Source organism: Anolis carolinensis, chromosome 3 (assembly GCF_035594765.1).
Source record: "Anolis carolinensis isolate JA03-04 chromosome 3, rAnoCar3.1.pri, whole genome shotgun sequence".
Lineage (NCBI taxonomy): Eukaryota > Metazoa > Chordata > Lepidosauria > Squamata > Dactyloidae > Anolis > Anolis carolinensis.
This window is the reverse complement of record NC_085843.1, coordinates 283,125,350-283,141,535: the sequence shown is the minus strand read 5'-3', so window position 1 is coordinate 283,141,535 and position 16,186 is coordinate 283,125,350. Positions and strand designations below refer to the sequence as shown.

Here is a 16,186-nt window from a genome sequence, read left to right as displayed (position 1 = left end):
AACTGGCAGCAGTTGGATAAAAACAATTATTCCTCTTCCTCTAATTAGGACTTTATATTTCTTTTCTTTTTGTTGTATCAACCTAGAGGCATGGATGAGGGGTTGTGCTGCCAAGTTTAGTTTTTCTGGGATGTGTAGTTTTGTTGTTTTGTCCTAGGCCAAAATTTCATTACCCTTTTATATATATAGACTAGCTGTGCCTGGCCACGCGTTGCTGTGGCGTTGTCTGGTGGTGTTGGTGAGAAATTGTTGAAGTAGTGGTGGTCTTGAATGTCTGTTGTATGGTTGTCTTTATGTTTAGTATGCACACTGAAGTGGATTATATGGCAGTGTGGAGTCAAGATAATCCAGTTTAAAGCAGATAATATAAGATTCTAAATGGGTTATATAGATGTGGAAGGGCCTTGAGTCTACACTGCCATATAATCCAGTTAAAATCTGATAATCTGTGGAAGAGGCCTAAGTGAGGCCTAACTGTGCCTGTCCCCTGGGCTGAGGAGGTTGCTAGGAGACCAAGTGGGCGGAGCTTAGCCTTCAAACGGGCAGCAATTGGATAAAAGCAATTATTCCTCTCTCTCTAATTAGGACTTTATTTTTATTTTCTTTTTGTTGTATCAACCTAGAGCCGTGAATGCTGGGTTGTGTTGTCAAATTTCGAGGTTGGGGGGCCTGTAGTTTTGTTGTTTTGTCCGCTGCCCTGATGCCATCACTCTTTTATATATATAGATTTATTTATTTGCCCCATTTATACCCCGCCTTTCTCACACCAAAGGGGACTAAAGGCAGCTTACGCATGGCACAATTTGATGCCCCAAAACACATATAAAATTAAAGCTTAAAATATTAAATATTTAAAACATAAAGATTTAAACATTACAACAGTTAAAAATCGCGCCATCCAAAAAAATTGTGGTCTAAAGCCATTCCAAAAGACACCAGGGGAGAGGAGAGGCTATATGGAAACATCTAACTCAAAAAGCAGACTTGAAGATTGGGATAATTTGCAGGGTTGTTTTTATTATTATTATTATTATTATTATTATTATTATTATTATTATTATTATTATTATTTTATTATGACACAGCAAACAAGTTAGATATGCTGGATTTCACATCAAAAATCACAAGTTGAACACTTCCCAAGTGTCTAGGACTGTGTGATGTATTTTTGGATGATGCGCACACATCCCAGTAGGGTGGCCTTTTGCAGTTGGCAGATCGTAATTTTGTTATATTATTATTATTATTATTATTATTATTATTATTATTATTATTATTATTATTATTTTATGACACAGCAAACAAGATAGATATGCTGGATTACGTATCACAAAGTCATTATTTTGTGATACGAAATCCAGCATATCATATTATTATTATTGTTATTAATATAATTATTATTATCTTTATTTATATCTCAACTTTCTCCTTGTGGGGACCCAAGGCGGCTAACAATTCCACACTTCAGTCAAGTTTAAAAAACAAAATGCAAAAGGGAAAAAAATTAAATAGTATAGTGTGGTTAAAAAAAAACCTAAAATATAATAAATACACTTAAATAGCCTACAAATAGGTTGAACTAATTTGTTGCTACAGGGACAGCAAAGTATGTCCTTAGGGTGTGCATCCACACTGTGCAATTAATGCAGTTTGACATGACGTTAACTGCCATGGTTCAGTACTATAGAATCTGGGATTTGAAGTTTGGTGAGACCCAAGCATTCTTTGGCAGAGAAGCCAAAAAGAAAGGCCTCGTAAACCTGCAATTCGTATGAGGGTTGAATGAAAAGTAATGCCTCCACCTTCGTAACTCCTCAACAGATGGCAGTCCTGGTCTGTGGCAGGTATTGGCTTGTTCAGTAGACTCTCCTCTACAGTTTGTTCCATTTGGCGGGAAGCCTTAGCATTGAACGGTTGTGTTGTTAAAGTGCGAAGTATAGAATCCTGCGCAGACTATCGGTCAATGCGACTTAAGCAATGTACAGCCATTGAATTCTTGACATCAGAAGGTGTCACCCCAAAAGAGATTCATCAGAGAATGCAAGCTCTTTATGGGGATTGTGTGGATGTGAGTCCTGTGCATCGTTGGGCGAGTAAGTTTAAAGATGTTGAGGTGGGAATATCTGACTTGCGTGACAAACAAAGAGTTGGATATCCCGTGACAGCAACCACCAAGTTTCACGAGCAAAAGGCTGACAGATTGATCAGGATGATCGTCATATCACTCAAAGAGAAATTTCAAGCATAATCAGCATTTCACAAGAACGTGTGGGTCACATTATTACTTTGCTTATATTGCACCTTGGCCCAGATCCGTGTTTTAGTCTTCTGTTTTTAATATTTTATGCTGTATGTTGTTTTTTATGATGGTTTTATTGATGTTGATGTTTTATTGTTGAAATATTCGCTTCACTGTTTTATTGTTGTATATGTCGGGCTTTGTCCCCATGTAAGCCACTCCGAGTCCCTCCGGGGAGATGGGGCAGGATATAAAAATAAAGTTTTTATTATTATTATTATTATTATTATTATTATTATTATTATTATTATTATTGCTTGGCTATCGAAAGACCTGTGCACAATGGATCCTGTGAGATGCTGGTTGCAGAAACAGAGTGTTGACTTCTGAGTCCCTCCGGGGAGATGGGGCGGGATATAAAAATAAAGTTTTTACTATTATTATTATTATTATTATTATTATTATTATTATTATTATTGCTTGGCTATCGAAAGACCTGTGCACAATGGATCCTGTGAGATGCTGGTTGCAGAAACAGAGTGTTGACTTCTGAGTCCCTCCGGGGAGATGGGGCGGGATATAAAAATAAAGTTTTTATTATTATTATTATTATTATTATTATTATTATTATTATTATTATTATTGCTTGGCTATCGAAAGACCTGTGCACAATGGATCCTGTGAGATGCTGGTTGCAGAAACAGAGTGTTGACTTCTGAGTCCCTCCGGGGAGATGGGGCGGGATATAAAAATAAAGTTTTTATTATTATTATTATTATTATTATTATTATTATTATTATTATTATTATTATTATTGCTTGGCTATCGAAAGACCTGTGCACAATGGATCCTATGAGATGCTGGTTGCAGAAACAGAGTGTTGACTTCTTCTGTGATGGCTTCAGAAAACATGTTAATCGTTGGCAGAAATGTATCCAATTGTCTGGTGATTATGCGGAAAAGTAAATAGTGGTCGTTAAAGAGCACATTCTAAGGATTATTTCTGCGTTTGATTTATTAAAATATTCCCATCCAAACCCAAGTAACGAAGGTGGAGGCATTACATTTCATTCAACCCTCGTATTATTGAATCATGGCAGTTAAACTGCATTCATTCCACAGTATGGCTACACACAGAAAGAGCTTTGAACCCTGGAAAAATGTTCTTTCAGAATGCCTGTATGAAGATGCACTTAGAATCATAGAATCATAGAATCATAGAATAGTAGAGTTGGAAGAGACCACATGGGCCATCCAGTCCAACCCCCTGCTAAGAAGCAGGAAATCGCATTCAAAGCACCCCCAACAGATGGCCATCCAGCCTCTGCTTAAAAGCCTCCAAAGAAGGAGCCTCCACCACATTCCGGGGGAGAGAGTTCCACTGTCGAACAGCCCTTCTCACTGTGAGGAAGATCTTCCCGATGTTCAGGTGGAATCTCCTTTCCTGTAGTTTGAAGCCATTGTTCTGCGTCCTAGTCTGCAGGGCAGCAGAAAACAAGCTTGCTCCCTCTTCCCTATGACTTCCCCTCACGTATTTGTGCATGGCTATCATGTCTCCTCTCAGCCTTCTCTTCTGCAGGCTAAACATGCCCAGCTCTTTTAGCCGCTCCTCATAGGGCTTGTTCTCCAGACCCTTAATCATTTTAGTCGCCCTCCTTTGGACGCTTTCCAGCTTGTCAACATCTCCCTTCAACTGTGGTGCCCAGAAGTGGACGCAGTATTCCAGGTGTGGTCTGACCAAGGCAGAATAGAATAAGGGGGAGCAGGACTTCCCTGGATCTAGACGCTATTCCCCTATTGATGAGGCCAGAATCCCGTTGGCTTTTTTAGCAGCCGCATCACATTGTTGGCTCATGTTTAACTTGTTGTCCACGAGGACTCCAAGGTCTTTTTCGCACACACTGCTGTCAAGCCAGGCATCGTCCCCCATTCTGTCTCTTTGATTTCCATTTTTTCTGCCGAAGTGAAGTATCTTGCATTTGTCCCTGTTGAACTTCATTTTGTTAGTTTCGGCCCATCTCTCTAGTCTGTCAAGATCGTTTTGAATTCTGCTCCTGTCTTCTGGAGTGTTAGCTATCCCTCCCAGTTTTGTGTCGTCTGCAAACTTGATGATCGTGCCTTCTAACCCTAACTTCCGGCTGGGCTGCAAAACCACAGCGAACCTGGGACTGTTTGGAAGCTGGCAACGTGGTCTCCTTGCTCTGACGAGGGCCTGGCTTTGCTCACCCAGGTCTGCGGTGAGGGCATTAGCAGCCCTGATCAGGCGTGCCGGCAGCGGGGAAGAGGTCCTCATCATGAACAAGCGGAGAGGCGCAGAGCTTCTGTTGCATGACTCGAGCCACCAGAGAGGAATCATGGTCTTTGCCAGGTAGGTGAACCTAAAGGTAAAGGTAAAGGTTTCCCCTGATGTCAAGTCCAGTCGTGTCTGATTCTGGAGGTTGGTGCTCATCTCCATTTCTAAGCCGAAGAGCCGGCGTTGTCCGTAGACACCTCCAAAGACCAAGACTTCAAAATGCACTCCTTCCTCTTTCCCTGAGCAAAGGAGGCCCCAAACAGTGATCAGAATCCTGCTTTCCCAGAGCAGATCTGCCACTCCCAAGGACACCATCTCCACTGAGCATGGCGGGCGAACAGCGTCGCTGTCTGTCACACCTTCTGGACTCTCATAAGGTCACTTATATAGCAATATTTTGCTGATGATGTTGTCCCAAAGTTGTAAATGAATCATAGACGTCTTCTATCCTGGAATATCCTCAGTTTCCTGGACCAGATGTTGATTCCTCTTGATTGGTGTTAGCAAACACAAGCAGCTCTGCCCCAAAAGTTCATCAAGTTAGCAGATGTTGACAGATGTTAACAGATGTAAACATTTCTCTTATCAGTTGCAGTTCTTATCACAGTTTGCCAGGCAGGTCAACTCTTTCAGGTCTCGTTAGCAGGTTTTAATTACAATTCCTGAGCAGGTAGTTAACAGACTGGTGTCTTCAAATGTACTAACTCACTCATTCTTCCATTCATACCACATATCATATATGCATATTTTGGTCACATAAGTTTCCTTCCCTGCAAGGAATATAAGATTTTCTTTCTCTCATAATGTCACTGCAGGGGAGAATGGTAGAAAAAATAGTAGTGATTGGTGGAGTTATAGTCCAGGAAAAATTATTCGCAAGACATGTATAATGCATTGTGTGAACTCTTGCCAGATAATATGTGCTTTTTTTTGTTCTAACTATTCATGCATTGCAGTATGTGGCAGTAATAAGCTGAAAGTCACCTTTTTAATATTACTCTGCTAGGACACTTTAAAAATATATTAATGCTACAAGACCACATTTCATGTAGACAGAACTTTTTGGCCTCTATGGCTTGACTAGAATATCTGTTCTAGTGAGATTGACAACTGAAAGAAATTTGAATGTTGAATTCAGGCATTTTATTAAATATTGTACGAAGGCAGCACTTCAGACACTTAATGCATACTTTCAAAAATTGTTCAGTGGAAAGCTGTTGTCTCCTGCAAATAGTTCAGGCTCTGAAGCTGATCAAATCTTCCCACTTTAATATATCTTCCTACTACTAGATTTACATTTTAGACATATGCACACATGTTGGAGATGAAGCCTTATTCACCCCTCTCCTAGAATTATTCTAACTATTAAAATAGAAGAATCACTAAGCCAGGTGAAGAACTGAAGATACATGTCTCAACTCTCTTTTTATGTGTAATGTTTTAACTGTTTACAAATATTAGATCTATTTAAAAACATGTCCTAAATGTTTGATTTATATATTTAATTTCTATTTTTGTTATTTTTGTGTTGTTTGATAAGTACACCTGATGTTGATCTTTTTATTGTTTATGATTTGATCTGTTTGTTATGTTTTCACATGTATGGTTGGCATTGAATTTTGCCATTATTATGTTGTAAACCGCTTTGAGTCCCCCCAGGGGTGAGAAAAGCGGTATATAAATGCAGTAAATAAATAAATAATGTGCCAGATAGGATTGGCAACTGAGGAGTTAAGCAGCTCAGAGTGTGGAGAGGCTGGATGAGGAATGTCATGTCCGCCTCTCTGTAAGAAACTGTTCAGTTGGAACTAGAAATAAAGGATTTGCAGCCAAGGGCTCTTGGCAGAAATACAGAGGTCCAGTGTGCTTGATTAAAGAAGCACAAAGGCAGGGGAAGAGCAAGAAGACGCCGTGCAGAGTGCATGTTGCAGATAACGCTGATGTCTGTGACTGCACAATCCAGGGGTTGGAGTGAACCCAAGTGCCTTTTTGGGGGGAACCCTGACAGAAGAAAGGTGGGGATTCATGAATGTGTTAGAAGGGGGTTCCTGGTGGCCCCCCAGACAGCTTTTCCCAACCTCATATTTATTTATTTATTTATTATTTACAGCATTTATATTCCGCCCTTCTCACCCCGAAGGGGACTCAGGGCGGATCACATTGCACACATAAAGGCAAACATTCAATGCTATAACATAGAACAGAGACAGAGACAAGACACAGGCACAGGCTGGCCTCGAACTCATGACCTCTTGGTCAGAGTGATTTGTTGCAGCTGGCTTGCTATCCAGCCTGCGCCACAGCCTGGCCTGTCTTTGATTACAACTTATTCAAATTGTTCTAGACTGCTGTCAAGGCAACTTTGACTTATAATGACCCCTATCTAGAGGGATATGTCTGTGCATTTCTGCTGAAATAAAGCACAATAATTGTATAGATAGTCAACTTGGTATCCCCTCTTTGATATCATCAGGTACAGTTTGCACATCCCTAGCGATGCCAATGCATTAGGCCTTGGACCATCACTCTGAAATCCTCCAACCAGCATGGCCACATTACTAACTGAGTTTGGGGAGTTGTAGTCCATTGCTTGAATCCATTAGCCAAAAGTGAGAATGATGCAGCTCTCCAGATGTTGTTGGCTGGGGCTCATAAGTCCACAGAGATGTTAGTCCCATTACTTCCATGCATCTGCTTTAGTTGGGAGTACCAATCGGATAGAACTGAGATCCAAAACAAGGTCACTCTTCCAAGCTTGACAGGGAGGGATGGCTAGAAAGCTTTTTGTAAAAGTAACTCTTCTAGGTTTAGGAGGCTTCCCTGGTTGTATGACTGTTGGAACACCAAGCTAAAGGTACCCAACAATGCAGATCCTGCTGGCAATGTTTCTGTTTATTCGCTTTAGAACGTTGCTCAGGAACCAAAGGAGTGAAGAGGTGATCCCTCACCTGATGACTATTTTGGACACCAAAGAAGACAGACTACACTATACCGTGATGACTTTCTTGACAGTGGTAAGCCCGAAGGAGGAATTGGGAGAGCAAGCTGCACAGCTGATGGATCAAATGCCATGAAGAAAGGGATTGGAGAGCCCTCTCCATACTTTAGTCAGAACTTTAAAGGAACTTTCTGAGATGACGAGTTGTCTTCCGTTCTTAGAATTGTACTCTTCCCCACTGTGAAATTTTGGATGGTTCTTTTGAAGTTTGGACTAAATCACAGAGCATGTTTCTCCCTGACATTGGAGCCGTTGACCATTAGTTTGTGGCCAGTGAACTAAACCAAAGAAATGGAACATATCTTTATGCTTACAGAGCTACACAGCATTTAGGGGTGAAAGGGTTTGTTTACAAACAGGAATGTTGATGATGATGATGATGATGATGATGATGATTGACACAACATCATTGTATGACACAGCAAACAAGATAGATATGCTGGATTTCGTATCACAAAATCACAAGTCGAACACTTCCCAAGTGTCTAGGACTGTGTGATGTATTTTCAGATGATCACGCAGATCACAGTAGGGTGGCCTTTTGCAGTTGTTGTTGTTATTATTATTATCATTATTATTATTATTATTTTATTATGACACAGCAAACAAGATAGATATGCTGGATTTTGTATCACAAAATCACAAGTCAAACACTTCCCAAGTGTCTAGGACTGTGTGATGTATTTTCGGATGATGCATGCAGATCCCAGTAGGGTGGCCTTTTGCAGTTGGCAGATCGTAATTTTGTCATTGTCTATTGTTTCCAAATGCCGGCTGAGATCTTTTGGCACGGCACCCAGTGTGCCCATCACCACCGGGACCACCTGGACTGGTTTCTGCTAGAGTCTTTGAAGTTCAATCTTGAGGTCCTGATAGCGGCTGAATTTTTCCTGTTGTTTATCGTCAATTATTTTATTTACAGTATTTATATTCTGCCCTTATTTCTCACCCTGAAGGGGACTCAGGGCGGATCACATTATACACACACAGGGCAAACATTCAATGCCCATAAACACATCAAACAAAGACCGAGACAGAGGCAATTTAACCTTCTCCTGAGGGAATGTTCGATTCTGGCCACAGGGGGGAGCAACTGCTTCATCATCCACTCTGACGGCACTTCCTCATTCCAGGTTGTAAATTAGTTAAACTTGCCTCCCCACTTTTATAAGTGGTACCTTATTTCCTACTTGATAGATGCAACTATCAAGGGGCCGGGCTGTGGCGCAGCTGGCTAGTAACCAGCTGCTATAAATCACTACTGACCGAGAGGTCAGGAGTTCAAAGCCCGGGTCGGGTTAAACCTCCAACCATTAAAAAAAAAATAGCCCCGGCTTGCTGTTGACCTAGCAGCCCCGAAAGACAGTTGCATCTGTCAAGAGGGAAAATTTAGGTACGCTTTATGCGGGAGGCTAATTTAACTAATCTACAACACCATAAAAAAAACTGCTCACGAGGAAAAGAATGAGGAAGAACAGCCACCAATGGACGGTGAAGCAACAGCTCCCCCTGTGGCCGGAATCGTGAAGCTGGAAAGATGTTAAAAATGCCTCTGTGTCTGTCTAAAACTGAATGTTGTTTGTCTGTTGGCATTGAATGTTTGCCATATATGTGTTCATTGTAATCCGCCCTGAGTCCCCTTTGGGGTGAGAAAGAAGGGCGGAATATAAATAAATAAATAAATAAATAAATAAACTATCTTTCGGGCTGCTAGGTCAGCAACGAGTAGGGGCTATTTTTTATTTTTAATTGACGGGTGCTCACCCCGCCACGGGCTAGCCTCGAACTCATGACCACATGGTCAGAGTGATTTATTGCAGCTGCTCAACAGCCTGCACCACACAGGATGAAAATGTCCTGCCGCTTTGATAGCAAAACATCTCCATTGTGGCCTTGGTGTCTGTTGGGGTTTCCCATTTATGTAATGGGACTTAGAGATGTTCTCTCAACATCTTTCAGTCACATTACATAAAATGATGTAGTAAAATGTCATGCCTTATATAAAATGGTAAAATTAAGATTTGCTTTTTGGAATTTTTTTATGGAACATTCTCAAGCCATGGATGCTTGAACCTGGTTTCCACCAGCTTCAGCTAAATGTAGATGCTTGACACCAAACCAAAATGTCCAATCTGCACCTTAGGAGAATCCTCATAACCCTTGTTTTGAATGCCATAACTATATTACCTAATGGAAGCCACGAAGTTGAAGGGACTGGAGGAGAGAGCCAGGCATTTGTTTGTTTTTGGTTCTCCTTTTCCAGCTCCTGGAGAGGGGCAAGCTCAAGGACGAGGCCCTAGAAGAAGTCACCCAGCAGCTGTGCAAACAGTTGAAGGCGCACCAGGTGGAGATGAGATCCCTGGCACTCAGCGGAATGCTCCAATTGACCGCCTATCCTGAGAAGGTGAGTGGCAAAGACTGAGAAGGTATTGCAGCAGATGTCTGAGCTTTAGTCCCAATTTGGAAGGCGCTACCCATGGTATTCTCTACGAATGCCTTCAACATTTTGTCAAGCTCCTTTAAAGTCCAGACTTGTGTCTGGTAAAGGAGGACGTCCATGGTGCTGACCCCATGAGTTGTCAACATCAGGTCACACCAACCCTGGGATGCCACTGGGTGGACTCTCTCCCTTTAATGACCTTTAAGTAGGGGTTGGGTGGTCACCTCTTAGGAGTGCTTTGGCTGGGCCTTCCTGCAAGGCAGAAGGTTGGACCAGATGTCTCTTGCAGCCCCTTCCAGCTCTAAGAGTCCATACTTAGCGAGAACTTTCAAAGCAATCTCCAAGATGCTGAACGCTGAACTTAATTGGCTCAGCACCTTCCCTATCCAAGCTTGGATTGGGTTGCTGTGAGCTTTTGGGGCTGTATGGCTATCTTCCAGCAGCATTTTCTCCTGATGTTTCACCTGCATCTGTGGCTAGCATCTTCAGAGGTTCTTATGACAGTGAAGCAAGTGGAGTGAACTCCACCAGTGTTCACATTTGGACATATTGAGTATTTGTGCCAAGTTTCATCCAGATCCATCATTGTTTGGAGTCCACAATGCTCTCCGGATGTAGGTGAACTATAACTCCAAAACCCAAGGTCAATGTCCAACAAACCCTTCCAGTATTTTCTGTTGGTCGTGGGAGTTCTGTGTGCCAAGTTTGGTTCAATTCCATAGTTGATGAAGTTCAGAATGTTCTTTGGTTGTAAGTGAACTATAAATCCCAGCAACTACAACTCCCAAATGACAAAATTAATCCCTCTCCCAACCACACCAGTATTCAAATTTGGGCGTATCGGGTATTTGTGCCAAATCTGGTCCAGTGAATGAGAATACATCCTGCATATCAGTTATTTACATTACAATTCATAACAGTAGCAAAATGACAGTTATGAAGTAGCAACAAAAATATTATAGCTCAGCTGTCAGGATCTAGCCCTCCACAGGAGATGGAGTGGGACTCAGAGGCTTATTTGGATTTTGAGCCTCCCTGGGATTTGGATCAGAGCCCAATGTCTTTGCAGGTGCCTGAAGTTGTGCTTCTAGAGGAACAGCTAATTGGGGAACATTCCGATGTTAACTCAAGGCTGGATTCACCAGATGGAGTTGTGGTAGGGGAGGATGTATCTTTTGATTGCAGACAATCTATCTCACGGGATAGGAATCAAAGGGAAGTGCTGAGAAGAAGTAAAAAGTTGGCTTTCAAGCACTGTAATGAATAAACTTTCCCATGTGAAGCTGTGATTGCCCTGGATCTCATTGAGCGGTAACCTTGAGGTTTCTCCTTGTTTTCGTTGCGGTGTCAACATTGCTATTCTTGGGAGAAGCATCTCCGTTCCTGTCTCTTGATCCTTGCCTTGTTCCCATGCCGTTTCCAGAATACCCAGTTGGAGTTTGTGCCTTGTGAGTCTCGAGTATACCTCGCCTTGTTACTCTTGTTTCCCTGCTTTCGAAGGAATACCTTCCAGGTGGATTACAGTTGTTGTTTGGCTGCGTCTTGTCCCTGATTCCTGCAACTCCTGGCTGCTTACCAACATTGACTCTTCACTGGAAATCTTTGAGTTCTGTTTGTGGATTATACCTTTGAAAGACTTTGAAGAACTATCTTTTGAACTATTGTGGACATTATATTATGGACTACTGAATCTATTGACTCTTTCTGCTGTTTGCTTGGAAAAAAATTATATATACAGTAGAGTCTCACTAATCCAAGCCTCACTTATCCAAGCCTCTGGATAATCCAAGCCATTTTTGTAGTCAATGTTTTCAATATATCGTGATATTTTGGTGCTAAATTCGTAAATACAGTAATTACAACACAACATTACTGCGTATTGAACTACTTTTTCTTTCAAATTTGTTGTATAACATGAAGGTTTGGTGCTTAATTTGTAAAATCATAATGTAATTTGATGTTTAATAGGCTTTTCCTTAATCCCTCCTTATTATCCAAGATATTCACTTATCCAAGCTTCTGCCGGCCCGTTTAGCTTGGATAAGTGAGACTCTACTATATATATATATATATATATATATATATATATATATATATATATATATACTGCTTTGCTTGAACGCCTGGTCCCAGTGTGGTTTTCAGAGTGCTCTCGTACCTTTGGGGTGCAACAAAAAACAATTTTATGGTTTGGGGGTCACCACAACATGAGGAACTCTATTAAGGAGTCACAGCATTAGGAAGGTTGAGAACCACTGATGTATGGTGAGGACACTTTTCTTCTTGGTGGATCTTTGGCTTGTGGCTTGTTCTTGGTCTTGCAACTTTTCTGATGTCTGTGTTAGAATATCTATTGACCTGTAGAGAGCCCAGTTTAGGTGGTTCAATTCACCATGAAGGAGAATGGATTCATCACTCCATAATGATGAATCCTACAATTCCTACTGGCTGTTAGGGATTGTAGGAGTTGAAGTCTAAAACACCAGGAGAGCCTAAGTTTACCCATGGCTGCCCTGGGATAACTCTTTTTAAAGTTGGGGATTAAGCACAAGGAAGACTCACCAGACCCATGACATTAGCCTATATCAGGGGTCCTCAAACTTTTTAAGGGGAGGGCCAATTCATGGGCCTCAGATGGTTGAGGGGCCGAATTGTCATTTGGAAGAAAAAAAAAAAAAACAAATTCCTATGCGCATGTCTTATTTGTAGTGCAAAAAAAAAAAAACCCAACAACAATCATTTACTTATTTATTTATTTGCTACATTTATCCCCCACCCTCTCTCACCCCGAGGGGGACTCAGAGCAGCTTACAAGTTGTATGTACATACAATATATTATAGTATTAGCATAGCACAATATTAGCATTATATATTACTATATTGTACTATACCATTATACCGTAATATTATTAGTAATATTACATTTAATATATAATATATAATTAATATTATTATATTATACAATATTATTATATTGTATTATTATTATTATTATTAGCCGCCCTGAGTCCCTTATTGGGTGAGAAGGGCGGGGTAGAAATACTGTAATAAATAAATAAATAAATATTATATTGTACTACATTATAATATTTATTATCAATATTATATGTATACCCAATATATTATATTATTATCATATCATTCATTTACAATATTTCATTTACAATATTGGTAAATGAAAAAAAATACAATATTTAAAAATAATTTTAACCAACATACTGTAGACTAATCAAGATTTCAGTGGGAAGTGTCGGCCTGCTTCTGGCTAATGAGATCATCAAGTAGGATTGTTGTTGTTGTGCCTTCAAGTCATTTCAGACTTTGGGCGAGCCTAAGACTAGAGCTGTGGGCGGGGGCCAGGTAAATGGCCTTGGAGGGCCACATCCGGCCCCCCGGCCTTAGTTTGGGGACCCCTGGCCTATATCTTGCATCCATAGCTAAAGACTGCCAGGAAGAAGTGGCCCCTTCATTTATTTATTTGGCTCTTCTGCTTCTCTGGAGATGTTTTGACCCGCCTTTGGTTTGGGCTCCACAGATGACCAGCCTCAAGCGCGCCTTGCCCGACATCCTCTCCAGGCTGAAGGAGGCAAACCGAGAAGTCAACGTGAAGGCGCTCAAGCTCCTGCCGCACGTCTTGAGAAGCCTTAAGAATGAGGAGCTGAACGTCTTCACCGTGGAAGTAGCCGCCCGCGTGATCCCCATGTTCGATGACGTGAGTCAGGGGTCCCCAAACTAAGGCCCGGGGGCCAGATGTGGCCCTCCAAGGTCATTTACCTGGCCCCTGCCCTAAACTTTAGACTTAGGGTTGACCTAAGTCTACCTGGTCTTTGGAGGTCTCTTTGTTTACCTGTGGTCTTATGAGATCGTCTAGATGGTTTTTGAAGGTCTCTTTGCTTAGCTACGGCTTTATGAGGCCATTGAAATGGCTTTTGGAGGTTCCTCTCCTTACCTATGGTCCTATAAGATGGTCTAGGTGGTCTTTGCGGGTCCCTTTCCTTACCTATGGTTTTATGAGGTTGTCTAGATGGTCTTTGAGTGTCCCTCTCCTTACCTATGGTCTTATGAGACCATCTAGATGGTCTTTGAGGGTCCCTCTCCTTACCTATGGTCTTATGAGACCATCTAGATGGTCTTTGAGGGTCCCTCTCCTTACCTATGTTCTTATGAGACCATCTAGATGGTCTTTGGAGGTCTCTTTACTTACCTATGGTCTTATGAGGTCGTCTAGATCAGGGGTCCCCAAACTAAGGCCCTCCAAGGTCATTTACCTGGCCTTTGCCCTAAACTTTACTTAGGGTTGACCTAAATCTGAAACAACTAGAAGGCACACAACAACAACAATCCTAATTTTGGACTATTTCATCATAATCCGGCCCACCAACAGTCTGAGGGACAGTGAATTGGCCCTCCACTTAAAAAGTTTGAGGACCCCTGATGTGAGTATTGGCCAGTTGGGGCCAAGGCAATGCCATCCCACCTGGACATCTACACTCGCATTGCTAACACGGTTTGCCATACTACATATCTACTGAGGACAGTCAGCCCTCCACGTTTGCTGGGGTTAGGGGCACAGAATCCCTGCAAAAATGGCAAAACTGTCAATAAAGATGTGTTTTTTTAACCTGAGAGAACATCTAAGAATCTTTAGGTCCTCCAATGTGATTCTGTTCATTCTGAATCACAATGGAAGACCTACAAATGCTTAGAGAAGTGTTCTCTCCAGGAATGTCTAGGTCCTCCAGGGCAATTCTATGTTCAATTTCCAGAGGACTAGGGGCTTTAGAGAGAACAGATTAATCAAATCGGGATGTGGCGCAGCTGGCTAGTAACCAGCTGCAATAAATCACTACTGACCGAGAGGTCATGAGTTCGAAGCCTGGGTTGGATTAAGCCCCCGATCATTAAATAGCCTGGCTTGCTGTTTACCTAAGCAACCCGAAAGACAATTGCATCTGTCAAGTAGGAAATTTAGGTACACTTTATGCGGGAGGCTAATTTAACTAATTTACAACACCATAAAACTGCCAGCAACACGTGGAAAGGAATGAGGAAGTACAGCATTCAGTGTCACTCATGGAGGATGAAGCAACAGCTCCCCCTGTGGCCGGAATCAAGCATACCCTCATGAAGCTGGAAATGTTAAAATTGCCTCTGTGTGTGTCTATATTGTATGTTGTTTGTCTGATGGCATTGAATGTTTGCCATATATATGTTCATTGTAATCCGCCCTGAGTCCCCTTTGGGGTGAGAAGGGTGGGATAGAAATACTGTAAATAAATAAATCCACAAAGATAAAACCCACAAATGTGGAAGGTTGATTGTAGTTAGTAGGCGAAATAGATATACTTATGGGATGCTTAGTATTACTATATATTATAAATATGATATAATTTCTAATCTCTTCTCAACACAGGCGTCTAACAAGGTGAGGTTTGCTGCCATCTCCACCTTCGGCGGCCTCTTTGATCTCCACCAAAAGGGAGGCAAGGATCAGTTCAGACAGTATGTCCTGCAAAGCCTGGTGCCCTTGATGGTACACCTCCATGATGAGAGCACCCCAGTCACCCAGGTAAGCTATGGACCCTACAAGGAAGGAAGGAAGGAAGGAAGGAAGGAAGGAAGGAAGGAAGGAAGGAAGGAAGGAAGGAAGGAAGGAAGGAAGGAAGGAAGGAAGGAAGGAAGGAAGGACACACAGGTGATGTTGCACCCCAGCCAGAATTCACCTTGCACTCCACACCAGTCGGAATCCTAAAGTAGAACAGTTTATTGAGAAAGGCACATACAAAAAGGAAAAGTCACCATAAGAAATAAGAAAGGCAAAATCCAATAGGTAGTGGGGAAAATAGTCAACAAGTAATGAGCCAAACCAAACTGGCAATAGGGGGAAAAAACACTCCAAAGGCAATAATCCAAACAGTCAAAATCTGTTCCATAAAGCAAAGTACAGGAAAACCAGAATCATAACATGAGCAAAAAATCAGGAAAACAAGAATCAAAACATAAACATGAGTCCAAAAGCAAGACTATAAAAATTTCTTAAAACATGAATCCAAACTCCCAAGATCTTAGACTAAGACATGAACTGGAAACAAGACTCGAGATCCTCACTGTTATGCAGTGTTGCCTGATCTGAATTCTGAAGGAAACAAATCTCTGATCTGAGGTCCGCAAGCCATGAAGTCATGTCTGTGACCTTAACTGCCTTGCCTGTGAGAC

General features: G+C 41.6%; 1 protein-coding gene across 3 annotated transcripts in view; it reads left to right on the top strand.

The window, feature by feature from the left end:
• The window catches only part of LOC103280554 (maestro heat-like repeat-containing protein family member 7), a 59,909-nt gene that overhangs the window by 28,975 nt on the left and 14,748 nt on the right, over nucleotides 1-16,186 (top strand). For 2 of the 3 annotated variants that reach the window (XM_062976909.1, XM_062976907.1), the window contains 5 exons: nucleotides 4,470-4,607; nucleotides 7,438-7,546; nucleotides 9,794-9,934; nucleotides 13,506-13,682; nucleotides 15,384-15,539. In XM_062976909.1, coding sequence (XP_062832979.1) covers nucleotides 4,470-4,607; nucleotides 7,438-7,546; nucleotides 9,794-9,934; nucleotides 13,506-13,682; nucleotides 15,384-15,539 — 721 coding nt within the window. The remainder of the gene's footprint in view (nucleotides 1-4,469; nucleotides 4,608-7,437; nucleotides 7,547-9,793; nucleotides 9,935-13,505; nucleotides 13,683-15,383; nucleotides 15,540-16,186) is intronic. The other variant, XM_062976908.1, reaches the window with a different exon arrangement.